This window comes from Phoenix dactylifera, unplaced genomic scaffold (genome assembly GCF_009389715.1).
Source record: "Phoenix dactylifera cultivar Barhee BC4 unplaced genomic scaffold, palm_55x_up_171113_PBpolish2nd_filt_p 000112F, whole genome shotgun sequence".
Lineage (NCBI taxonomy): Eukaryota > Viridiplantae > Streptophyta > Magnoliopsida > Arecales > Arecaceae > Phoenix > Phoenix dactylifera.
In genome coordinates, this window is record NW_024067684.1 from 1,398,363 (window position 1) to 1,425,950 (window position 27,588).

Sequence of the window (27,588 nt, forward strand, 5' to 3'; positions counted from 1 at the left end):
TGCATGAAGTCGCAATTGAAGCGGAACCAGCAATCCCATACATCATGGCTCATACGATCACAGAGTTGGCATTGGACATTACTCTTTTTCTCACAGATTTGCTTATTGTCACATGATGATTGACCTGCAGTAGGATTAGATTTGGATTTCTGATTATGCTAAGGAAAACCTTTACTTTGTAAGTTGAAGTTTGTGTTTTTCCCTCTGCCCTTGCCATTGTTATTTTTATTTTTCTGGCCAAGAAAAGCAACGGGGTAGCAGCATCACGATGCCGAGAGAACAACCGAGTCTCGTAGCCTTGGAGAAGTGGAACAAGCTCAGGAAACGAAGGAGTTGGAGGCTTCAGCATTGATGTGACAAAGTTGTCATATTTATCACCCAAACCATTCAGCAACGAGAATGCCTTGTTTCGATCAGGCACAAGTTTTCTGATGGCAGCTAGACTGTCACAAATGCTTTTGAAGTGTCTGAGATAGTCATTGAGGGAAGTAGAGTCTTCCTTCTTTATGACACTCGGATGGAAGTCACGTTTCTGTGAAGTCTGCACATAAGCATCCTTTAAGGAAAGCCAGACTTGAGCGGATGTTTCAAGGCCAATTACGAGGCCAATTGCTTCTTCTGTAAGCATGCCAATAATCCATTCACGAAGGAGGACATTGTGTTTTTTCCAGGTAGTGAATGCTGGATTCACTGATTTGGATGCAGTAGTCGAACTAGCGGCTTCTGGAAGAAACTGGGATGGTTTTGCTGCTTCACCGGTGAGGTACTGAAGGAGGTCATGGCTCTCGGCCAAGCTCGGTATCTACTCGCGCCAGAGCGGATAGTTGTCATGCTTAAAGTGCAACGTTACAAAGTTGGCCACGTTCACTATGATGGTGGCCATAGTTGAATCAAGAGAGAAGAAAGGTGTTTGCAGAAGCTAGAGTATGGATCTTTTCAAAAAGGAGAGGGGCGTGAGCCGTACAGCTCTGATACTATAAAGAACATTGCATACGAACAATATTTGAATTGCTTTCTGTCTTAATGAGATGAGCATTCATTTGATTGGCTTAAATAGACAATATCACACTAATATTCTATACATGGAATTGGAGAGAGATTGATGGATCAAAAATAGGGAAGAATAGAGCTGTTGGGAAGTCTCCCATATAGAGAGTGATTGACTAAATCTTATGAGAGATTTTAGGTATTGAGTCGTTGTACAGCTAGTCTTCCTTATGAGGTGGGATTATTTCCTTATTGCAGCTGGTCTTCCTTATGAGGTGGGATTTTTTTCTTATCAATAACCAGTGGGGCACCCTTAGGTTGTAATATACTTAAACAACAAATAAGGGTAAGCTGTTGGAAGCACTCCACTCTACACAAAAAAAAATCATCGATTACAGTATTAGAAAAATCTGTAAATTAATATTGTTAAAACTACATTTCAACAACAGAAAATAAAAAACCATGATGCATTTTATACCAAGTATTCTATCATGTCTAAGGAGAGGTTCATGGCAAGTAGGAAAGATGAACAAGGTAAGTTTTGCACAAAGTAGCTTAGTTGTGAAGGTAGATAGAAGACAAGGAAGGAAACTTCAAAGTATATTCACTAGGTGATTTAATTAGAGTAAGGAAAGGATCTAAACATGATAATTTGCTGCTTCCAGTTCCTCCAAGGGATTCAGTGAATGGAATTGGTTGTTAGTTTTTTCAAAGAATGGTCGGATCCTTGTTCTAGTTGATGGAACACTTGAGGCTCAGGTTTTGTTTTGGTGGAGAGTTCTTTAGCCTTGCATGAGACAAATGAGTTCATAGAAACTACTCTTGTTAAATTCTTTAGATTCGGGTAGCAGATTAGTTGTGATGATGTGGTTCTTGTAATAACCCAAGACCTCACCCAAAAAGGCTAGCTAGAAGATATTATTTGAGTTCCTTAATTCTGTATAAGTACACATGATCCACCTAGCAAATAATCAATATGGGACTAAATATACGCCCGCACGGGTCCTCAAAGCTCTCTCTTTTATTTTCTCTTGTTATGTTTGATTAAAAAGAAAAAGATTCAGCCCATCTCGTCTATCATATGTATGGAGTTGAATCCAATTGCACTGCATCATTTTGATGCGTGACTCATCATGTTTTTTTTTTCTCAATCTCTTAGGAAACATCATATGCAAACTAAAACAATTTTCATCATTCAAACTAATCCTTGCCCTGTAGAAAAGGATAGAAGGATAGAAAGAGGGAAGAGTAGAACAAGGAAAGAAAAGAAGGGAAAATAGGGGAAGAAGAGAGGAGAGAGGATAGAGAGGAAGAAAGGGGAAAGAAGGAAAGAGAGAAAAGGGAGAAAGAGGGGAAGGAAAAACTGAGAGCTGATATTCCAAGCCATGCATCTTCCCAAAATCTAAATATTGATTCCATTCCTAGGGGAGAATCTTGTGCAATTCCAAAAGGCAGACTGTTCCTTTTATTTGTCTCTTCAAATGGGGGAGTGGGAAACCAAGCTTCTTCTAACTCTTATGCCAAGCTTTCTTCTGGAGTAATAGGAGCTTCTGAATAATTTACATCAAGATGCTTCAGACCTGGCTTTGAGTTCCCAAATCCATTTTGCTAAAAGGGTGCAATTCATATCCTTGATATATCTAATGCCAAGAGCTCCCTCTTCCTTGGATCGACAATCGCGGTCGGAGTTCGAAGACAGCGAAAGTGCTCTCTTTCCCTACCCATAGAAATATCCGTCTCATCTGATCAATCTTGTTAACATACAACCCATTTCAATTCGGTAGCTTATAGATGGACATCAAGTATGAAGGACTGCATTAACAAGTGTTAATCTTCTTTCCCAGGAGAGAAGTTTTTCTTTTTATGTAGCAAGTCTGGAGTTCATCTTTTTGAGGAGGGGCTTCCAACACCCTTTTGGAATTTTCCTGTCGTAAAGAGAAGTTAAAAACAGAAAAATCGCATGCAAATGAAGTTGACAAAGTAGTGCACCTCCAAACAAAGAAAACAGGATAATTTCTATTCTTAAAACTAACAGAATGTTTTTGGTTGAAATCAACTATTGAATGACAGGTTATTTTGCATGAGTACTGATCACTGGCAATTTTGAAAGATAAAAAATTAAAAAATCATAGTATACACAATGAGAATTTGAAAAGAAAACAAAAATGAAAGAATATTAGAGGAAATAGATAATCAACTAATTGTTACTTGCTGCTTCTTCCTCTTCTTCTTCTTTTTGTTTTCGGGGAATGATGTGGAATCTTTTTCTCTATCTAAACAATCCAAATACATGTTTAGTATTGTAAATCAGAATATGGATAAGATGTTCATGGCACATTGATATCAGACCTTAACCTACTGTTTATAAGGTATTCACATAAACATATACCCCTAATTAAATGCACTCATCCTAGTGATACTCTCTTCTCTTATAAAAGATGAAGAGAAGTGTAAAAGTCGAGGGATAGAGTATATTTACGATAAATGCAGGATAGATATTGAGGTCACAATTGTCCATTTCGTTCCTTGTTACGTACATTATTATGCATGCATAGTGCTCATGTTCTATACGTTGTTTATTCTTTTCTTCTTCCCGACTTATGACAACAAATTAATTATCTCAATCCATATCTGCATCATGATTTTTCTACTGAGACATATTGAGAGTAGCTCAAAGTTCAACAAATTTGCATTGGATTCAAAATCCTACATGACATCGAAAGGATCGATTTATTTATCTTGAGAAACTGCTTGTTAGCCTGACCTTTCAACTTGGATTTATCTTGATCTTTCTCGGTGGTTTGTATGTGGGTTGTGGGTATGAATTTAAGTAGATCTTCACAAAACAAAAAAAGGAAAAAGAAGAAAGAAATAGATCAGTTCCTGATAAATCAAATATGGATTTAGGTGGTCCAAATCTCATTATTATTTGTTAGCTCTTGGTTTATTTTCGCTGCCTGGATAACTTCCAAACTATCATTGGATACTCAATTTATTCTCCTTCCTCCTTTATTCACTGATTTATTAATTTCACTATCCATTCACAAATTATTTCATGATTTATTTGAGAATTGTTGTTAACATATAGTGGTCTCTATTTTTGTTAGTGGCTTTATTTTTACTATTATTTATTTTTATTACTTATTATTGCCTGATTGTGCATAAACAATTACACATCACTAGGTTTACTCTTTTTTTTTAAAAAAAAAGGTTTGTGGCTACACATGTTTATCGGGAGGCAAACTATGCTGCTGATTGAGTTGCCTCTTTTGCTGCTCATCACTCGAAGGGTTTTATCTGGGTGGACCACATGTCTGCACCAGAGCCACTTTGTAGTCTTTTATTTTTTGATTTTGTTGACCGCATTTATACCCACCGGATGTGATCTGCCGTTGTACTAAAAAAAAGAAAAAAAAAAAAAGCCTGACTTCCAAATATTTGAGATTTTTCTGAATTTAAATGATTACCCCCACAGTTCTTCTGAATTTTGAATCCCTGCCCCTAGCTGCCTTTTTCCTTTTGGTGTCTATAAATGCCACCAAACTTGTGTATGCAATAGTTTGGAAGATCCTTGCTAATAAATCAGGTACAAATGTAACTTGAACAAATTACCCATCAAGAAACAACAAGTAAAATATATACATATAAATCTTCAACATTGTAGAGGGAGAACAATTTTCCAAGGGGGAGACCTTCATATTCTTAAATACTTGCAATCTGAACTGATTTTTGGAGGGCTTGGAGAAGGCTTCTCATGATTCTTTGCTCCCCTGGAGGTGCTCGATCTTTCATTGGCCCATTCCTGCTGGCTCGAAAGAGTGGACCGGAGTCATCTGTTGCTGGAAAAACCAGGCAGTCTATGTACACGCAAACTTCGGTCTTTCCATCATCAACATTTATGAATCCCAATCTGGCTCCTCCTTCCACTTTGTCCACCTGGTGAGACAGCTTTTTATTATTATTAATGTGTGATTACCCTTGTGCCTAAAGGGATTTAATGGATCAGTATCATATATCAATCAATAAATAAACAATATCATAGGTAATGCAATCCTAATTCAGTTTCTTTTTTTTTTTTTTGCTTGAAAAATAATCCAGTATCTATTTGTGAAACATAAAAGGATTAACTGGATCATTGTTTTTTCCTTTAGTCATCAAATGTAATATGGATGACAAGTCAAAATAATGCAAGAAACAGTTTTAATTTATTGTAGAGTAAACCTAGAACCTCTAGTTGCAAAGTAGAAGGGTAGGACCATCGGGTCGTAAAACCCCAATCAAAAGTCGCAACAACCGAATATACAAAATCACAATAGTTTTAATAAAACAAGCAAAGATTTTTAAGTTTTCTTTGGTATCGTTGTCGGAGATACCACTGTGGGGATTGATGTCGGAGATAGCATTTGCATAGAACTTCCCTCTTTTCTTGCTTCTATTTTTTCTTTCTTAATGCAATAAATCTTTTCCGCCAAAGCTCTAAAAGTTTTACCAATAATTTTTAAAAATCAAAGGGCTTTATAAAGATATTATAAACTCTAGTTTAATTTTCTATATGGATTTTTGAAAACAAAAACAATACCAAGCAGGTCCATAATTTTTAATATCTGTTAACCTGATGCTAGTTCAGGTAGGAAACCTACAATTGGCCTTGCCAAAATTTCCAACGAGAAGGTGGAAAGGAGAATTTTTGGTTTATAATGAAATGAAGGCTAACCTTGAGAGGGACTGGAAGTGGTAGATTGGCTCCTTGGCACAGACTATTAGCCCACTGTCACAAAAAATACATCATCACAAAAGGCTTAGCTTAATTCTCTGCATATGAACCTCTCATTAGCTGAACGAAAACTGAATGCAGTACCTGAAAGAGTAGGGTCTCAAACCGGGCAATATCGGTGTTTGGAGGCAGCTTCATGGTCCCCAAAGAAACTCCATCATCATCATCATCGGCGGCCTGGCCCGTGCCATCCGTCACCGGCAAGGCCTTCGGAGGGGCAGTGCGCAAGGAAGCTCGCCAAACCAGTCTCGTTGGTCCAGTCTTACTGAGAGAAAAAGCACCGGTGGAGCTCCGACTTCGCGAAAAAATGGAGGATTGTTGTTGTGATCTGTGGCAGCAGCATGCAGAGTGGAGGTGTAGGAGCTGCCGTGCAGCTGCCATGGTGCGTATTGTGGAGAAGAGTAACCGTTGTGATTTCAGTGATATATGGCTTGGATAGGCTTTTGCTACGTGCATGCTTTAGCCTCACATATAAGGTGGGAATGGATAAGGTGGGAATGACTTGGGTTGTGAGCTTCAGCTAATTGTTACATGGTAACAATTCGCACCTGGGGATTTTACATGAGAAATTCCCAAAACAAATATACATTTTACTGAAATGGAACAAATATACACACACAAAATATAATATGCACACCATTCATCATCAAAATATCATGGTAATAAGGCGAAATGACTAAAATAATATGTTGGGTTCAATTAGATTTTTATCCTCCTAATCATGGTCTGCCGTACCGATTCGGTCTGGCCTAGAACCGGTACATACCGGTCCGGCCTGAGACCGATACCGGATCAGCGTGAAATCCGGTATCAGTAATTTATTGTTGAAGAAGCGGTACGGAACCGGTACGGGACCGGTACGGGACCGATCCGGGATGCCACCGGTACGCCGACCGGTACCGGTGCGGCGGACATTGCTCATAATAGTAAAATATTAGTATACTTGCCCAACATTTCCCTGGTTTTAATATCTACAGAAAAAACTCAGAAAATATCAGGATTGCCAAGATAACCAAAATGAATATCAGAATATATCTCTGATATTAGATGAAATGGTCCAAGAAATTATCAGTTTAGGTTGGGTCGAAAATCGTCGCTAACTAATTTGCTAATGCATGCTTCCTAACATATTGTAATGTCCGGGCCCAATACAGACTAGGCCCAATACTGTAGGGCCCAGTTTGAGGGTATTGGGCCAGGATGCAGGGTTAGCAGGCCCAGAAAGAATAGGCCATAATCTCCCGCCTGAGGGCTGAAAAGACAAGACCACCAGATGGCCAACGGAGAAACCCCCACCGGCATGCAAAACAGGAGCCCGCCACCTCCTCCCCCTCGGCAAATGAGCTGTGAGCTGGCCTGAGGAGGAGGGGCAGCTGGTGGCTCCCGGAGCAGTGAGGAAGGAGAGAACGCCACCTCTCCTTTGGGGTCAAGTCATAAGCTCTGTATTTAAAACCCCTAAGATTTGCTAACCCCGAATTGAATGTACCCTCCCTAAACCTCTAACCCTCTGGATCTACTGCACCAGAGAGCCAAGCCTTGGAGCTGGAGGCGGAAGGGACCCTGCAGCCCTAGGAGAGGAAGGAGGGAGTTGCCGAGAAGGAGATACTGCCCAACTCCAGTCAACCGAATCAAGGTGAGGCTCTGTAAGTAGGTCTCTAGGCAAGGACAGAGTGGAGGTACCCCTCTGTGGGGTATTCTCCCCTCTGTTTCACTGATGAAACAGAGGGGAGGAGACTGGCACAGAGAAGAGGAGACCGGCACGGGAGAAAAAAAAAAAAAGAAAGAAAAAAAGAGAGAACTTACCTCGGACCACGGCCTTACCTCGTCGTGGTCGGAGCCGGTGAAGACCCCCGGAGGAGGTCCGGCCTCGACCTCGCCTCCCGGCCCTCCCCCTCTTCTCCGGCATCACTTCGGAGAAGGGAAGAAGGGGTCGGCCTCCCGCCGTTGTTGCCCGAGGGAGGAGAACCCTTTCGGCCGATGGATCGGGGGGCGCAGCATCTCCCCGGTCGACTGCGAAGGAGGGAAGGCGGCCGGGAAGGGGCTTCGGCCGGAACAGGAGGGAACCGGAGGCGGAGGAGGCCCCCTTCTTCGCCCGTGTCTCTCCATCTTCCCCTTCCTCCTGTCTCTTCGTCTCCCCCGCTGGCTGCCTAGCGGGTCGGATCCAAGTTCGGATCCGAAACCCGTTAGGCCCAAATAAATGCAAATAGGTTTGGGTGAGCCCAATGATCCAAGCCCAATCGAATTAAACGGGTCGACTAAGCCTGATTGATGTTGGGTCTGAACCCGACCAAGCCTGAATGAACCCAAAGTAAGCAATTGGGCTAAATGTGAACCCAATTAAACTCAATTCAGCTGAGTCCGAACCATGTTCATAACAGGTTGACCCCAGCAGGCCCAATTAGCCCTAAAACAGGCCCAGACCAGGCCCAATTAAATTGGCAGAAGGCCAAATTGGCTAGGAAAAAGTGGACTTAACCACAAATCAGGCCCAACCTTTCCCTTAGAGGCCCAATCAGGCCTGGTAGACTCAAATTTACTTAAATTGAGCTAAAATTTAGGATAAATAGAGGATAATGCAGGTCTTATATGGTTCTAGGAATTAAAGACCCGCCGTCTGGACTCAAGAATTGACAACAACTTATGGTAAGTAATCTGTCTTAATCCTATCGTAGATCTTGTATTACGTTTTATAAGATGAACCAGTGTTTTTTTATACAAATTGAATTGTATGCATGATTAGTGAAGAATGTAAGTAACCTGTCCTAATCCTGTTAGGGATCATGTCATGTTATTAATGTTTCCTAAGCATTTATTTTAAGAATATATATTTCATGCATGATATGTTACAATGCATAAGTAACTTGCATGATCCCAGAAGCTATGGCTATGTATGCGACATGATGATACTGATATTTTAATCATGCATGTAAGTTTATAAAGTCTTAGCTAGCCCAGAGGCACTATAATGGGCTCAAAGATGCTACTGAGAATGATTGAGCCGCCAGTGGCTGAATAGTAACTGAGCTTGCCCCGCCAGTGGCTGAATAGTAACTGAGCCTGCCCCGCCAGTGGCTGAATAGTAATTGGGCCTGCCCCGCCAGTGGCTGAATAGTAACTGAGCTTGCCCCGCCAGTGGTTGAATAGTAACTGAGCCTGCCCCGCCAGTGGCTGAATAGTAACTGAGCTGGCCCCGCCAGTGGTCGAGTCTGACTTCGCAGTAGCATCCGAGAGAATGGACCAACGGCATGCCGGGGGCACGGTTTCATATGCATATATTATGAAAATTTTGTGATTTGCACTACTACCTTGTTTAAATTGCATACATATTATGCCATGATGATTATTAGATAAACATGCATGTCAGCTTCTCAAACCCTGATTTACATGTTTAGCCTACTGGTTGATCCAGTAGGATTATGCAGGATTACTTACTGAGCTGTGTAGCTCACATCTGTTTATGCTTCGTTTTCTTTCAGATCCTCATCAGTGATCGCCACCAGATATGTTTTTATTTTGTTACAGAGCTTCGTATTTTTGGAGAAGCTTATATACTTTTGTACATTTGAATAGCATAGAAGTTCTGTATTTTTGGTTTCAAACTTGAAGGTTGTACTGCAAAACTTTTAATATATATATATATAAGTTTGAATGCTTTTGGCTACCTGTTACCCCTGTATGAGGCTGCGTGCTACTATGGGCGATAGTCGGCAATAGCACGGCCGTGTCACGGATCCGGGTCCGGGGCGTGACACATATTGTGAGACTCCACTTCTTGGGGCCTCAACTCTTCAGCTTTCCACCCACCACAAAAGGTAATTGCATCAATGTGTTTAGATCCATATTAATAAAAGATGGATAAAAAAAAACATCTCTCTGAGGCATTTCTCTTCATGGTTAGCCCTCATATTTCTGCTATTTGTTACAAAGCAACCGACTCCATGTATAAATCAGATAGTAGTCAAGAAAATCGAACCACAGTTTTCACAATTTAATGAAAGCCTCTCCTATCTAGCAATTAAACAAAACCACCCTGACGCACAATGTTTTGAGTAATTTAACTACACATGGAAGGAGAACAAGCATCAAGCTTAGGTACAAGGCTGCGCCATGCATCTGCAATCTCATTAGCAAGTTTCGCCTGCCCCCTAGCAAATTCATGGAAGGCAAGCCCCAGATCTGCAGTCTTTTGTTCCTGGAACCGCATCATTTCTTCACTCATCAACTTGACAATTGTCTCGAATCTTCTAGTTGCCTCCTCACTCTCTGCCTTCAACTGCATTGTACCCATAAGAACAATCAGCCAAAAGGGGATGCATGTTTCAATCATAATGGGGCAACAGCATGAAAAATGTGCTAACCTCTTTGTATTCAATTTCTGCTTCCACAGCCTTCTCAGATCGCATAAGCATCAGTTTATCACTGCAATAACCAAACGACAGTGATGAACAATCTTTTTATTTTAAGAAAAAACATCGAATTCATTTCCAAGTATAGAAGTTTGAAGCGGAAATTAACATATCTGTGACAACACAGGCCTATTAATTGTGGCTCTGTGTGTGTCTTTGTGTGTGTGTGTGTGTGTGTGTGTGTGTGTTGTATTCTCTTTATGGGGCAGAGATATGAACTCTCATTGTTTGGGGAATGACATTTATGTTTACAAGAGGAAGTTCCGTCATGCAAGTGCATACCCAATGAACCATATTAAGGACATTAAGGTAGAAAACAGAATGCAGAAGAATGGGTAATAAAATCTTGAATCATACAGATTAATTTCCTTTAACTTTGTTGTCTCAGCCAACTCGCATTGCTGTCTGAAAGCATTGGCTCTATCTGTCATAGTGGCCTGTTTACAAACATGAGCAAAAGGATTAGCAAGCATGCTGATCTAGAGAGGACAATTAAAGCCTCCATTCAATGACGGAAGGCCAGGAGTGATGGATTTTCCCCCCAGATTTTGCAACATTTTGCAGAAAGTTACATGTTTTAGTTATCGTTCTAATACAGGATTTAAATGCCCAAATAGGAATCATATTTCAAGATGTCCAGTTAGCAGAAACTGAATCAAACCAACCTTGATAGACTGCACTGCACGAACATAGTCCTTCAAAGGTTCTTCAAAATTCATTAAAAGATTGTGAGCCTGCATCACAAGCCAGTTTCTATCATTATATAAAACATATCAAGAAAAGACACTCATGGTACCTGTAAGACAACTTATGGAAAACAACCTCCTTCTGTAGCTTGATTGATAACAGCTCTGATTTCGATCCAAGATCAGAGAACACCTTCCCAAGAGAATCTCCTTCACAAGCACCCAAAAGCTTGATTGCCTTTCCAAAGTCTGCCAATGACTGTCCCAGCTCTAATAAAATGATGCCCAAAATCACAATCAGTTTAGCTCAGCCTGACAAAGAATCAAATAAAGAAAGCATTTCTGTCTTCCCTAAATTTTTGGCATTAATTAATATGTTTAAACTGACCACTGATTTACTTGTGACCCAGTCCAACTAGTTGCACTTCACAAGGGCTTCTTCCATATTAGAGTTTGCTACTCATTGCAACCAAAATAGAAGGGGAACCAGCAGCTCAGCATTGATTACCTTCCATTATTAGCTCTAATCTGCCCTATGGAGCATCGGCCAACCTCCACAAACCCACTCCCCCCCCCCCCCCCCCTTCCCCCACCGCAAATCGAAAAAACAGAGAGAGAAGAACACTACCCGTAAAATCTCCACTATCCATTGTGCATGGAGTCCTTGATGCCTCACCCCATCCTTGGTCATGACCAACCACCATGTGCCCCCACCTCTCTTCCCTCCTTCACCCCAAATCCAGAAATCTGGTATAGACTAAGACAAGGTGTTTGCTGGAGCGATAAGACAAAAACTCAGCATGTATGTGTGTGTGTGTGAGTATGTGTGCGCATAAGTGAGAGGGAGAGGGATGCGCCAGCCTAAAGAGTAAAGATGGCTGCTGGATGAGTTTAGTCCAGAAGCGCACATGACCTGGAGAGAGAGAGAGAGAGAGAGGCTGAATAAGAAAAATAGGGTTGGAATGGCTGTTGAAATAGTGCATGCATGACCTGGATATGCGAGAGAAGAAAGAACAAACCCACCCAAGTTATCTATGTTGCGATATCACTGTGATTTGACCCTTGTGCTCGATATCTTGTACCCATTCTTTCAATGATAATTACAGCATACACTTACCAGTACCAGGGGTGACTTCATGATGGGATTTTACTAGTAACTACTATAAAAGATGTATATTTACCATTGGACAGGATTGAATGGACAGCTTCTTTTAAAAAGGAAGCAAAACTCAACGAGAAATTGATGGGAAAAGAAACAAAATATAGTGTATAACAAATATAATGTTACATCTACTACCTCTGTGTCTTTTCACTAGACGATAAGCCTGCTTCTGTGCCTCTGCTAGGTGGTCCTCAAGCTCAAATATATAATGTTTCAGTTTCTCATATTCAGGATTAGACTCTTCCACAGGCTTCTCCTTTCCAAGAACAACATCACTAACCATTGACTGTACATCCTACAGTAAGCAAATATTTATGTCATTATGTGCCTCTCATAGTCAAGAGAAATAGCTAAAATTATCTCTTTAAAGAAAAAAATGTATGAAAAACAACTTCATGAAACAGTTGAGACAAAGAAAATTGTCAGTGAACAATATACCAACAATACTTTAGGTCGTATCAGTGCTTACATTATTTTGAATTAATGGTGCATATTAACTTTAATTGCATGGCCAGGGCTTTTACAATAAATTTCTGGAATAAAGCATCAATGAGACTGTTTTTGACTACACTGACAAGGAGGCTACATGTGGAAACAGAAGTGCCTTTTCACATTTATCTCAAAAACCACCTCAGGTACACAAGTGACTATCTTTTCAACTTATGTAAGTCTTGAGCAAAGATACCTTAAATATTTGCATCAAATCCGTAGGCTTCTTCTTGAAAATACCAGTCTCTTGAGACCTTGCTCTCTCCATTGTCTGCAGCAGTATCATGATAATCTCAAATCAAAATCGGTAAGTTAATTCTTCAAAAATTATGGGATCCTGACTAATCAGAAGAAGCAATGATGCTTATGCATTTTCAGCAAGCAGAAGTAGGCATATCTGGTTACATTAAACATGATGTATGTCAAAGAAAATTCTAAAATATATAATATTTATTTAATATGTTTTTCTAACAACAGTGATCATCTAAATATAATTAGATCAGAAAGGACCAAGAGGAGTAAGAACCCTCTGGAGATGTATGTTAGCAGCATATGTGATCTGAGTCAAAAGATAAATATACAAAGAGTCAGCATTATATAAGGTGAATGAATCAGACGCTCAGATCCCACAGCCAAAAATCTGCAGTGAGAGACTCAACACCTGATACATGCATGAGTTTTAAAAGTACAGGAGGTTGGGGCATGCCACTTGAATGGGGGTATTATCAGGCAGTGCCACGCATTGTTAGTAATGATAGACCAATACCTCATCCACTCTTTGAAAATAGTGTTTTTCAAAGTAAGCCTCAAAGTAAGTCACAAATAGCAAATATTGACAGGGAAACATATAATTCGTAATTGTGAATTTGTAATGTCCCTCTACGGAGCAGGTTTGAGTGCTAGAAAAGAAGATCCAAGCTATTTACAGAAGTGCAAAAAATGGATCGGATATGATCATACTAATATTATAGATGGCCTTGGATAAGATCTCACCAGGCAACACACAATGTTTATGAAAATGGAATATGGACTGTCAGATGTTCTTATAAATAAATAAATTAATTAACACCTATCTTCAGAAATGCAAATATATAGATAATTGATGGGTCCACATAAAGATACTACCTCTTCGTCCTCCTGTAAAAAGGTCCTCAAATCCTCACTTTGCTTAAGTTGAGGGTGAGAAGCTATTCGATTTATGAATATGTCCAATGCCTGACGTCTCATCTCAATAAACTCGGCACTGAAGCGGAATTTCTCTGAGTATTTCGTAGAAAAAAATGCTTCAAATCAGTAATTAAGATGAAGTTTTAACAATATAAGTAAATAAACCAATTGTTTATTCTGCACAAGCAAATAAAATGATCCATAAAGTCAAAACCACACAGAAGGACCCAGCTTATAGATAATGAAGCCATATATGTGCATTGTCCATCATATATATCATGTCCTGTGAGAAGCAATAACTTAAAAAAGGCCTTTATGTATTACCTACAGCACTCTTCTCTGGAAGAGGAGGAATAAAAATCCCTTTGTACTTCTCAGCAAGCCTATCATGCAACCACACAAAGTCACTGTAACGGCGAATGACAATTTTCTCTGGCCCTTGATATTCAGGTAAATTTGTCTGATTATAAACAAGTGAAAAGATTAGAATGGCAAATGAGCATAAAGGGTTCTGCTCTATGCTTAGGTGCAAGATGTGACTGGTAATATTGGAAAGAGGGAAAACCTCTGAATAATGCTATTACATATATGCAAGCAGTAGAACTCTTTATGAGACTGATACATTGATAAAAGGAAACTGTTAAATCAACAGTTTTCCAGGTGAAAATAGTGAAGAACACAATCTTGCAGTTTGAAGTGTTGCAACTGAGAATTTTATGTTATTTGCCTCTTACTGCTACATCCATTTTTTTTCCAACTTGCAACCAAAAGGCAAGCGAAGAGAGGTAAGAATCTGTAGTGCAAGTCAAGAAAGGTGCCAATATACGGAACCTACTTATTTCAGGTCAAAATTGAGGTATGGCAGCTATCTATTGCCACAAAATAATAAATAGATATCTAAAAAATATATAAGAAGATAACTTCAACAACCCTTAGTTTCAGACAAAACTCAGAGACTGCTCATGATCATTGCCCCATAATGTAGATTATATTGCACAGTGCATACAAATTACTGTCCTTATAGGCACGATCCAGTTTCCCCTATGTTTCTAGAACAGCAGAAGTTATGGGAAATATTAAAATGTTTTGCAATAAGCCATGCCACCATCTGAGACTGTTGTTCATGTTCATGTAACTCCAGAAGAGATACTCTGATTAAACAATAACAAAACCATGGGTCCAGAAATCATTCTTGGATCTAAGATGTAAAACTTAGGGACCGTGATTTTGTTTGAGTAAAAAAACTCAAAAACAAATCATAAATCAACTAATATTTTTTTTTTTTTGGGGGGGGGGGGGGAATCTTGGCAACAATTTTATGGCAAGAGTATATAACAAGAACAGAATATTATTGTTGGAATTTTGAAAATTTGATTATATATACCCTCTGAAATATGTTTTTGCATGTATAACCTCATAAAATTATGACTTGTTTGTATATCTTTGTAAATTGCTTTTGCAGCTTTGCCCCTACTCCTTAGTTGTTGTTTATAAATGTTAGATAAGCGATTGCTTAGATGCAAAAGGCCTAAAAATAGCCTTCTAAAATAGCACAAATGCCCTTGCAAACTTCACAATTGCCGAACTCAGAGAAATGCAGCGGCACTATTGCAGGCTGGATTTTGTTTCAGTCCAGTCAAACAGTAGTTAGCCCGACATTGCTGAACAGACATTGTCAATAGGGTATAACTACAAGAAAAGCAATTTGCAGAGGTATAAACTAAATTATATGTTTAGTGACAATATAAAAGCAATAAAATCATAATCTGGAGGGAATATAGGCACACAAAGAAACTTCTTTTAGTTTTTCCAAAATATGTAATTGCACATAGGTGAGGAATGGAACTAACTAATTGGTGATATACCTAATCAAGAATAAATAAAAGCTCTCTTTTGAGAATAGTTAGTGAAGTCATCTCATCTCAGAAATAAAGCAATTGATGGATATGACAAGTAGTTTTTTTTCCTTTTTTTTTTGCATGCACAAGTTTAGCTCATTTTAAAGCACCACAAGACAGTGAACAATATCAAAGCCCAAGACCACAAAATCCAAAAGGTACAAGGATGATCCTTAGCATTATGTAATTTTTTTTTTCACAATGAAACAACGACTGACTAGAAGAACACCAAAACAAATTGAAGAACAACAAGAAAAGAAATTAAAGAAAAAACATATACACAAGAAATTAAGAAACTTGTTTACTTGATTTCATATTTTAAAAGATCTGACATCTCTTAGAGGGCCAGTGATCAAAATAGGGTAAGTGGTGTTTCGTCATGCTATCTGAACAGCCAAATTAAAGAATATAGATTGCAGGAAAGAAAAAGGCATGATGAAAAAGATTCCTAGTGAAGCTTCAAGGTAATTTACATGAGCTAAAATAGTTGATTCCCTCAGCTAAAACTTAAGAAATTGCTTCAAATCAATATACAAGTCAATGGGAGAAAAGCATCTCAGGGAAAGCAAACTTTCCTTTGAAATATCTCCAAATCACTTCACAAAATTCAATATCATCCAAGGTCTCCAGATTTGTATGGTCGCCAGATCAGCATCAACCAATAAAGAGTGATAAACAAAGAAATCCTTCTCGCTTTTGAGGGTTGATAGGTCAATCTTGAGCCATTTATATTAAAATGTGATGATTCAACACATCCAAATTTTATGGTCCAGGTCAAAATGGCCTAAAACAATTGGGATCTCAGTTTTGAATCAAAACCAATTAGGACCATAAGACTTGGATCTGTATTATGAATTATACAGTCCTTTGGATCATAACATCGAGCATATTAGATCTTGTTGAATTTTATTCTGTACATTTATTTGACCATATGGCTTTTAATATTACTTGCCATTAACAAGTCCTGAGCAGTAAAATTAGCAAGCCCATTATATGGCGCTTATTTCCATATTTGTACAGTAATATGTTAAAACCTTATCCTTGTGTACCTACAAGAATAATTGAAACAATAGGTAGTATATGAATACTTTGAATAACTGGAGATGGTGTTTGTTTTCATCAGAAATTCTCTATAGGCTTATAATGGTGGAAACTATACTCCTAATATATACGGCATTTTATTATCCGCCAATATACATCAAAGACCAGCCGATTGATAGTCTAATCCAATCCAACCCTAGTCCCGGCAATGTTGCTCTAAGCCACTAAGAATGGTTTCAACCCAAGTCTCATAAATGATAAATTTCCTTATAAGGGCATGTTTGGCAACATCTTGTTGGATTCAGCGGGATAGGCGGAGAGAGAGTGAGGGAGCAGGAGAAAGGAAGGGAAGATCACAAGGGTTCATGGCTTGATCCTGACAGGATTGAAGATAGACGTCCGAAGATCCCTTTTTTTTAATATAGCATGGATCAGGCCCACACCACCTGCCCTCTCCTTCTCCCACTCCAACTCCCTCCCACTCTCCTCTCTTGTGTTTTCTTCCCCATCGATCTTGCCAAACCTAACATGATGTTGCCAAACATCCTATAAGTGAGATAGGAACCCATACATTGGATTTCCGTCTAATTTTATATCTTGCAAGTGTATGGTAATATTGGGTTTTCCTTTGGACTCCAATTTCCAAGTAAACTTTCATGCACTGATAAACTAATTTGATGGTCATTACCATTAAACAAGCGTCACAATCTCACTGATCAAACCTTTTTTAGTTAGCATCAAGATATTGATCCTATTGTTATTTATGGACTTGGTTACAACTCTCTGTTGTTCCCCCCTCCTCTCATGCCTATCATTGTATCATCTCGACATCATTTCTAGTATCCAATATGCAACCACTTAGCTGAATCAAAAGAATCCATAAAAAATTAAGCATTCAATAGGATAAAGGTTCATTTCGAAGACATGATCCAAATAACTTTTCTTCCTACTTGTAGCAAGGGCATAAGTAGTACATTTAGTTGCATGCTGATTTGCCACACCAGCTTTCGTGGGACTAGAGAACTTTGTATATGCACGAACCAAGCGCCCTAAAGCATTTTCCACAAAAGAAAACCACCCCTCTAAAAGTCACTCCACAATCTTGAGACATCACTAAGCCTGAGAAGTCAGCTGTCACAGCATAAAAGACTAGATTAAGCATCATATTCCTTCTCAATAAACATCAGCTTGAGACAACTTTTGCTAGTCAATATTCATTATTCTGAGAATTGCTGGCTGTAAAACCACCTTTCTCCATTAATAAACCCTTTTCTAAATTAAATAAACGATCATGCCAAACACACTCACAGAGTCATACTCATGTTTCCAAAGAAATCTCCTAAAATAAGTTATACTTAATAACAATGAAGAAAAAACTATAGTTGGCACAGAAAAGACAAAATGACTGGTAATCTGTAACTCAGTACAAGCACTGGTAATCTGTAACTCAATACAAACAAGGAAACAACAATGCTCTCAGAAGCGTGACAATCTAGCCTCACAACCAGGAGAACACATTAGACCTGAGGATACCTATCTGCTGCAGCTTTCCCAATTTGCCTGGTATAACTGTTTATTAGATGATGAAAATTTTCTACGCGACAACAATTCAGTTCTGGTTGTAGGTACATTCAACTCCTGGAAGCACCTACTAGTGACCTAATGAGACAAATTGAAGACATCTATACTCACAGATATTGAACGAGATGCAGATGAAAGAGCAGGGGACGATGACAGGAAAAATGAATCGAGTGAGTAATTTACTCAATGTAAAGCCAATCTAAATGGTATAAGACAATGCTCCGCATGCTGCAAAGCAAGAAAGTGAATAACAAACCATACAAATAACCATTTGGCCTTTAAGGCTTGAAGTTTTCAATACATCAAAAAGAGCCAGTAACCATGAGCATCGAGATATCAAATACATCTAATCAGCTTCGGATACCAATATTAGCCATTTGTATACCAAAAATATTACCAGCTCTAAAACAATTGCATGGTTAGTCTTTGCATCGTATGCCAAATTTATAATCTACATGACCCTAAGGTTCTAATTCATCGAAAAATAAATTTCTATCACTCAAATGAGATTATCAAAAATTAAGCAAAAAGATGAAAACTGAATTTTTGATTTGATTTAAAGACCATTCAACGGAAAAGATAACCAAAAACATCACGAGGAAAAAAATAGGAATTTCCAATGGAAGGAAAATATTCAACCTAAACTTATTAAATCATTCATGTAAATTCGTAAAACCCCTATCCCGGATCACGAATCTACGAGGACGACGACCAAGAGAGATCGAAATCTTGGGGAATTACCTTGGTGATGACCCGGTAGGAGATGTAGGCCTGGACGCCATTGCCCAATTTGACGGGGTCGGTGACGGTGACGGAGAGGAACAGCGGGGCCGACGGAGATCTAGGGCTCTGGGACGAAGAACCCGGCGGACTCCCCTGCTGCCAGAAAAAAAAAATAATAATTAAAAAAACCGAATTCCAGTTAAGACCTCGAATCCTAGACGCCGGCAAGAGCGAAGTAGGGGGTATTTCTTGTTATTACCGGCGAGATCATGGCCTTTTTCCTCTTTTCCCAGCGGCGAGGTGGTGGAGGAGGGGAGGGGAGGTGGACTTCGCGAAAACGAAAAAATAAGCAGCAGCTTTGGGCCGTGCGTGACGAATTAGTCCACTGGATCTCTAGGACCGGGAAAGTCGTGAGATTTTGCCACGTCGCTCTTGATAGGAGTTGGGAAGTCCATCATCCAACGTCTGATTAGAGAGCTCAATATCCGATGGTCCTGATTGATGGAACTTTAAAGGAGGATTCCTCTCCCCTTGCTGCTGGGAATGATATTCCTCTCCCCTTAATGTTAACCAAAGTGTCATTTTAGTTTGGTCAAGCAATAGAGAAGTACCTAGTATCTCCTTGAAGATCATTTAAGGATAGTTAATGCCCATCAAGAATGTCGCCACAATCTCAATGATGGTCATAATTGTACGACTAAAACAGTTATCATGCGTGATGTGAAAAGTTGTTACCGTGTAGTTATTGAGCGTCGTAGTGAACCGTAGTGAACCGTTATCGTATATTTTTTGCATGTTCCGTTAATCTTGGTAATAGATACCAACCCCATCTTTATATAGGGGGATCAGAGGACCTTCAAGTAAGTTATTCTTTTTAATTTACTACCTCTAGAAATTCTCTCTTGCTCTCTCCAACTCACTATTTTTTTAGAGTTCGACTAACTTGAGCATCGGAGGGTCCTTCGCTGGAAAAACTCCAATAAGAGGATTTTATTTTCAGGTTAGTTTAGCATCTTGGGAGATTGGTCAGCTACATCACCAACATCCCTCTTGCCAGCATCCAACATTCCATTCTTCAACCCAAATTATTTTAGCTCGAAGCAAAACCGACCTTATCTTTACCTCGGTTTCCTACCAACCTCAACCTTTACCTCGGACTCTAGCAGCAACAGAGAAGTCTTCATATTTCGATCTTGTAGGTAATGAAATTGTTTGTTTCGCAATGTGCAAGCTAAACTACTCTTAGCATGGCAATTTTTTTCACTCTTAGTTAGCATGTTCACTTCCAACAATCTTGATTGCTGAAATAATGTTCATCTATATATTTTCTATTTTGATAAACTAATTAAATGCATTACACATGTCAAATAGTAATATAATTTTATACAAACATTATCAACTACAACAAATTATATTCCTATCTTTATCCCTCGAAGGTTACCCTTGTGATACAATGACCCTCCCATCTTTAAAAATTTTTGAAGTGAACCTCTAAATCATATTCTAATATCAAAGTGGCCCTTTTATCCATCCAGTAGAAGACTTATGTGACCAGAATGTGAAACTCAAGTGGCCAAAATGCGAGTCTTAAAATATTTTGAAATTTCCATTGTATCCTTATCCATGCTTAATTGAAGAGGAAAAAAAGAAAAAGAATCTAAATCTCGTATTCCGACCTAACCCCCTCCAACGTCTCCAACTAACTCTTACCCTTGTATTCCTCTCTGGAGACTTTGATTTTCCTATCTCCTCCTTCGGCAACCCACATATCCATAATAATCATCATTGTCACTACTAGCACCTTCACCATCAACACCACCACCACCACCACCTTCACTACCCCACCTCCTTTGTTGTGATCTCTTCTTGATCTAAACAAATTCTCTTTTTGTCTTCATCCCTTTTAGGTCCTCGATTCATTTAGTTATTGTTGAGAGCCTTTGAGCTATTTGTTATGCCTGATGGTATTAGTATGTCTTGTTCTTCAAATTTACTGTTTAGAATAAAACATAGTGTCTTGTCCTTTGAGTCAATGGACCAATTGCAAGCTATATATCTCGATTCACACCAGAACCTTTAATGATAATTTTTGAAGTGGATTACGTCTATTGACATCAATGTGATAGCAACCTTGAGTATCAGTGCTAGGTCATCATACTAGGTCACCACCTTGGGGGAGGAGAAACTCCTTGTAGTCACCATACACTTAGCAGCTTTACAAGTATGATGCCTAACCTCATCATTAGTTATGAACATTTTTTGAGCACTTATATCTAATCCTTCCTATGGTAAATATCTCAAGCACTTAGATAATTTTGCTAAGTGCTCATGGATTCTTTTCTATCTTTAATGATGATGGATGAAAGTGATCATAAGGAGAAAAAAAATTCCATGAAATAATTTTTACATTTGCATGCAAATGGCTTTTAAGGTATCCCTATTTTAACAGAAGCTCTAGGAGGCATCGTTGTGCAGGAAAGTAAGAAGCTACTAGAATCAATGACGTGGACGACAGAGATAGGGCGAGTTTTTTGAAAAGCCAATGGATAGAGTCTACAGTCGTTGGTGATCTTGAGTCTATTGTCAAGGTGAATAAGAAGGCTATAGAGGGCTAATGTAGCAAAGGTGATGGAGGTTTTGTAATTGGTGACCCAAACATTGATGCGAAAAGTTGGGGAGGCATACTAGACAATGACCCAAGTGGCATCATCATCATAGGCCAACTTGAAGGTCTAGTCGACTGCTTCTTTAAGCAGAGGTTGAGGTGGTACAAGTAATAGGAGTATGAGGAGTCTATCAACAATTGTGAGATGGACAAAAGTAGGCAAGGATCAATGGTGGTGGCTAAATTGGGAGTTACGATGGCTGAGCAAGGAGTAGTGAAAGATGGAGGTATGGGTTTGTCGAAAAAAGCCTAGGCTAAGATGGAGGTATTGTTTGTTGTAGAGTTGGTCTTGCATACTGTCTAAGATGACGGACATGCTAGAGAACTTATTGGCACAAGACAGATCGCAAAGGGTAAATGTGTGTGTGAGCATGCTACCACCATCTGAACACTCAGAAAGATGATGATAAAAAAAAGGATATGAGAGTAGCATGGGTCCGGATGTCTTGACTTCGAAGAATTTTTGCCACTGTCCCACCATCATTCGAAGAAGATGGATAGGGATAGGGGTATAGCCTGGGCTACGATAGTAAAGATCTAAGTTAACAGTACTCCTAGAAAAGCTAATGGTAAACTAAGATAAGATAAAGATGCATTAATTTGGATTATTAAAAGATCCTCATTGAGTACAATTCTACTTATTTATACTATATAATAATAATTACCCATTTTGATGGTTACTACCTACTTCTGGCATCCACTTTTGATGGTTTTCATAATTAATATTAGTTATCCTTCCACTACTTCATGTTCATCATCACTATCTCTTTGCATCAATTGTCAGACTGATAATCATATCTTATAGATCTTGGCTTATCCAACATGCTTGTATTGGTCGTCTCTCTCTTTTTGGTCTATACGACAATCTTCGGTACTTAAGGATATCTTGGAGACTAATTCATTCACTTTGGTCTATTTTTTCTATCGGCCTTCTGAGTGAATGCATACATCTTGGTATAAAGCTCTAGGATCCCTATTTGACTGTTATTCAAAATTGCCATATATACGGTGGTCCTTAGATGTTAAAATATGGTGTAGATAATGCCTCCCATATCCTATTAGCCATCGATCAGATAGATAATAGGATGAATCAGACACTGCATCTGCTACCATAACTATGACTTTTAGGAATCTGAAATACCTCATGCTTTTTGAGATTCCTATGCTTTTATTATAACTCCTATCGATATGGTGCCCTTTCTCTTTTAAGGATTATCTACATGGCTTAATGAGATAGCTCACGCCTAAAGTAGACCATTTCCCAAAGCATCGTAATCAATTAAAATCTTTTTAGAGCATGATGTCGTATGGCGCTGGAACCTTTTCAAAGAGTCTAAGGGGTACATTTTCCATTGCCACTTCCATCAGCTCCTGTTCCCTTTGTCTTCCTCAAGTTTTCTTCTCTGCAACAAGATGAGCTAAGATCCTTCCTCCTTTCATACTCTTGCCCATGAGAAGTGAGAAAAACTAGAACACTCCAGAATGTTGCAATCAGTAGCTCCTCAAGTATTAATCCAAAAACCCTCTGGCCTTTATCTTTTAGGTCCTATTTTTTGATTTCGAATTCCTCCATCTATTTCTTCTATTTTTTCGCATCATCGAAAGGAAACATTTTTTTATGAAACCTCAATCTGGAAAAACCCCAATCATCATCAGCCATAGCCTCTCTGGTGTGACTTTTGGAATCAATGGTTTGATTGTGTCTCCCAGCAGAAAGCATCTATTTGAGAAAAAAATGGTATCTTTAACATCTTGGCCTTTTCTCATTCTCCTTTTGGAGCCAACCAACCATTGCTTCTTATTGTTTTATGTTTTTGGTTTGGTTCAGCCAACATTTTTCATTTCAACCATGGCATGACCAGCCTGAGTCTTTCGAATTTAGGTATTCTTTTCAACCTTAGATCAATTGGTGGGCCCTTTAATGATAGTACTCCTATCAATATTTCCAATGACGATTTCGGCCTACCTCTAAAAAAATATTATTGCAGGATTATTGCCATCACATTGGGTCAATCTCACACCAAGAGTATGTTGCTTTTTTCCTAGTTTGGATCTACATATACCTTCTTTTTTTCTCAATCGGTCTAAATGGTCAAAGCACACATTCAGTTGGCTGCAACCTTGCTAAAGACCATCCCATTATCTTGGGTTCTTTAGTGCTAACCTATTTTTTTCCAAAACCTTACAAAAATTACCCTCGAGCATTAGGGATATAGAGGTCCTCTTTGGATGCTCCAAATTTGGCTATATGCCTATTTCCTAAAATTGTATCCATCCATACCTGATGAGACAAATACTATTCCTTTTGGTCATCAATATGTTCACTTGGAGACCCAGTCCTTTTATTCTCAAAATATTTTCGATTCTTTTATCAGGGTTCTGCTCAATTATTGATACGTGAGTCAACAATAAATGCTCTGCTGAGCATTAATCCCTAGTTCAATCTAGTCCAGAGCATCCCCTATCTGCCCCTATATTCTCTGAACACCTCACTTGTTGATTGGCTTCTCATTACTGAGCCATATCAAATTGGATTATCATACTTCCCTTATGAAAAGTTGTATCTAGACTATCACTTTATCTCCTTTGATCTTCGACCTAGCATAATGAGAGAATTTTTAGGTTTGTGGGATGCTCATATAGCCAACATTCGAAAGAGCATGCCACCACCATTCTGAGGCACATGGATATAGGCTCTCTTGATTCAAAACCTGATATGTACTTTAGTTCATAATTGATTGATGGCAAGTCCCAAGCACCTGCAGGTGAGATTCCAGCTTCGATTAAGGACAAAGGTATGTGTACCCTTCCAACCAAATTAAATTACTCTATTTAGTGATACATCTATAATTATTTTTGACCGATCCTTATTCTTATAGCTCCAACTCCTCTAGTTCGGCCAGTATCAAAGATGGAGGTCCTTACTCGAAGAGTATAAAGATAGTGGTTCACAAGCCCAAGCCTCAAAAAAAAATCACATAAGAAATTTATCTATGAACTTATCTTTACCATGTCAAGCAAGACCAGAATAGGAATAGGTTTTCCCATGGCACTTCATGGTCAAGGTGAAGGAAAGAATTCATCTAGAAAGGGACAAATTTACTGGCAAGGGCATTATGAGAAATTCACTCCATCTAACTAATAAAAATCTCATCCCACTAAACCTCCTTCGAGTACCCAAGCAGCAACTGCAACATCACAGCACAGCCACATTCAACCCCTCTGCAGGCCATGAAGCTCTCCACCTCCCTTCCATCAAGGGGGAAGACTTGTAGCCAGCTCCTATTCTCGTTTTATATGGGGCCTTTGCTTCCTCTACATTCAGGCAAGGAGCCCCCCCTCCCCTCTGCAGGCCAGGAAACTCTCCACCTCCCTTCCATCAAGGGGGAAGACTCGTAGCCAGCTCCTATTCCCGTTTTATATAGGGCCTTTGCTTCCTTTTGGTCATGCAAGGTTATTCCCTCTCCTCCGCCCCCCTCCCCCTCTCCTCTACAGGCTAGGAAACTCTGCACCTCCTTTCCATCAAGGGGGAAGACTTGTAGCCAGCTACTGTTCCCGTTTTATAGGGGGCCTTTGCTTCCTTTTGGTCAGGCAAGGTTATTCCCTCTCCTCCTCCCCTCCCCTCTGCAGGCCAGGAAACTCTCCACCTCCCTTCCATCAAGGGGGAAGACTCGTAGCCAGCTCCTGTTCCCGTTTTATATGGGGCCTTTGCTTCCTTTTGGTCAGGCAAGGAGCCTCCCTCTCCTCCTCTTTCTCCTCTGCAGGCCAGAAAACTCTCCATCTCTCTTCCATCAAGGGGGAGCTTTCTTTCTTTTTTACAGATCAATTCAGTCAAAAAAAAAAAACAAGAACGCGATGGAGAGCAGAGAGTACATGCCTGAATCTTTGAGGCTTCTCGGATCTCCATCGAAAGTGGCCGTCGAATGCCTTCAGACTCCTTTTGTGCTCGTTGGAAAGGAGAGCAGAGAGATCGGAGCAAAGATAGGAAGAGGTAACGACTCAAGATAAAAAATGGTTGAGGGGTATTTTGGTCTATATTTTTAACTTAGGATCACTGTCATGGGGTGATCTTGGATTTCCGACCTCAAGGATGGGTATCCCATCACCGGGTTGGGGGGTGATTTGAGGAGTGGAGGTGATTTAGGATCACCGCCATGTAGGATCACCGTGGTGCAACCAAACGTGGTGATCTCATCATCTCCACCCCTATCACCCTTGATTCTGGGCCGATCACCCCATACCAAACGCCCCCCACAATGGCAAGTAGGGCTACACTTTCTAAGTCCACTATGATGTTAGACATTGTCGAAGACTTAGAAGAAGAATTATTCAATTTGTTGCTAATCCGATGGACTTACTAGAGGTCGAACCTTCAGGAGATCTAGCTACCTCGACCAAGTTAACTCCTTTTTCTTAGTCTCCACATCCCATCCAGCCTCAAGTACTGAAACAACCTTTGGTCCTCATAACTAATGTAGCTAGCACTCCTTAGCTTGATGAATCTGAACCTCTTATTACCCCATCTCTATCCATATGTTCGAGAGCACCATGATCTAGCTCTTCGACTACCAGCAATGAGGTATTACTTAATTTCCTTTAGTTACTGACCTTAATCTTTCTCCCAGGGTCTCAATAGTCTTTCTATTTTCCAATCTATGGCTAGTGCTAGAGCTAGGTTATTAGCCCAAGCAACTAATGCTAGAATCAATCACTCATCAGTTGACATGTTGCAGCAGTGAGGATGGCTTAGAAGTTGCTACAACACATTCTCACCACATCGATCAATAAACTAGTTTCTCCAGAGAGTATGACTGAACTTTCAGATGCAAATGCAATCTCAACCCTTCAGCATTCGACCTTCCTCTTGGTAACTCAAGCTGATGATCTTTGTCATAGGTTGGCTAACCTTTTTGATATTCATTATTTATTTGCCAACTTGACTGAGAAAGTAGATGCCATAACCGCCCACATTGATGGCTAGAAATCAATATTTCTTTCTTTGAAGAAGAAATTAAGCCTGCCCTAGATGCATATGCATCGGTCCAAGATAAACTACGCACATGGAAGGATCAACTTGTATCTCTTAGGGCACAATTGACCAATGTTTGCATAGAGATACCACTCCTGAAAGAAGAATCAGCAGAGTTAGAGCACAGGAACAAAAAAAATATTGGTCTTGGATGCAATCCGAGAACAACTAAAAATTAGAGATACAACTCCTGAAAGAAGAACAGGTAGTGTTAGAGCACAACAACAAGAAAACATTTAGTTTTGGATGCAATCCGAGAACAACTAAAAGCCTGCAAATCTCAACTTTCAGATCTCTTTGACAAGATGGTTGCCTCTGAGATAATGTCCTAGGCTCTCTAGAAGAAGTGGGAGAGACTTATAAAAATTATAAGAGATCTTTAGATCAAAATAGAGTATTATTATTTTTATTGGTCTCTTGCCCGAAACTTAGTGGAATGTCCTTTTATAATATAATATATATAATATACTTATTCTTTCTACTTTTAGACTGAATTATTACTTCTTCAATCTTCCAGTAGCTTTTTGTGTTGCACTAAGATTCATATAGGAGTGCAAATGGGTCGGGTCAGACCGGGTCACAAGTAACCTTGACCTAATACGGTTCTTGTTTAGATCCTAATATTGGAACCAGGCCCAATCCAATAGAGGATCGGGTTGGGTCGGGTTGGATCCATTGCTAAAATTTGGGTCGGGTTGGATCCATTGCTAAAATTTCTGATCTAACGGGCCATTCGGGTCGGGTCGGGTCTACATATAATTCAGTCCCAACCCAAAAAATTTGGATTTGGGTTGGGTCCGGTTCAGATCCAGTTTGGATCAAAACATTGGAAGCCACTGCAAAAATTATAAAATAGAAAAATAAACAAAATAAAATAGAATAAACAAATCATCACAGTCCAAATCATTTTTTTTTTAGAACCTATAGCTCTGATGTTCTGTATGTCCTAGTTCTTCAAGCGTTGACTATACAATGTTGGC

The 27,588-nt window shown here is 39.4% G+C and overlaps 2 protein-coding genes across 3 annotated transcripts; both read right to left on the reverse strand.

Annotated features, from left to right (window-relative positions):
- Positions 1-4,534: 4,534 nt before the first annotated feature.
- LOC103718878 lies at positions 4,535-6,200 on the reverse strand. Its single transcript, XM_008807878.4, has 3 exons — positions 5,846-6,200; positions 5,702-5,755; positions 4,535-4,923 (listed from the first exon to the last, which is right to left on the reverse strand). The coding sequence occupies exons 1-3, from the start codon at positions 6,140-6,142 to the stop codon at positions 4,690-4,692; spliced, it is 585 nt and encodes a 194-aa protein (XP_008806100.3). The 5' UTR covers positions 6,143-6,200; the 3' UTR covers positions 4,535-4,689.
- A 3,396-nt stretch (positions 6,201-9,596) lies between these two features.
- LOC103718879 (sorting nexin 1) lies at positions 9,597-19,302 on the reverse strand. 2 transcript variants are annotated; one of them, XM_008807880.4, is made up of 11 exons: positions 19,174-19,302; positions 18,933-19,067; positions 13,996-14,131; positions 13,630-13,763; positions 12,701-12,775; positions 12,151-12,310; positions 10,990-11,123; positions 10,833-10,901; positions 10,525-10,604; positions 10,120-10,180; positions 9,597-10,034 (listed from the first exon to the last, which is right to left on the reverse strand). In XM_008807880.4, exons 1-11 carry the CDS (start codon positions 19,183-19,185, stop codon positions 9,816-9,818), a joined length of 1,215 nt encoding a protein of 404 aa, XP_008806102.1. In that variant the 5' UTR covers positions 19,186-19,302; the 3' UTR covers positions 9,597-9,815. The 2 variants fall into 2 exon arrangements, with proteins under 2 accessions (XP_008806102.1, XP_008806101.1); XM_008807879.4 differs by having other exon boundaries at positions 18,933-19,070; positions 19,174-19,297.
- Positions 19,303-27,588: the final 8,286 nt, after the last annotated feature.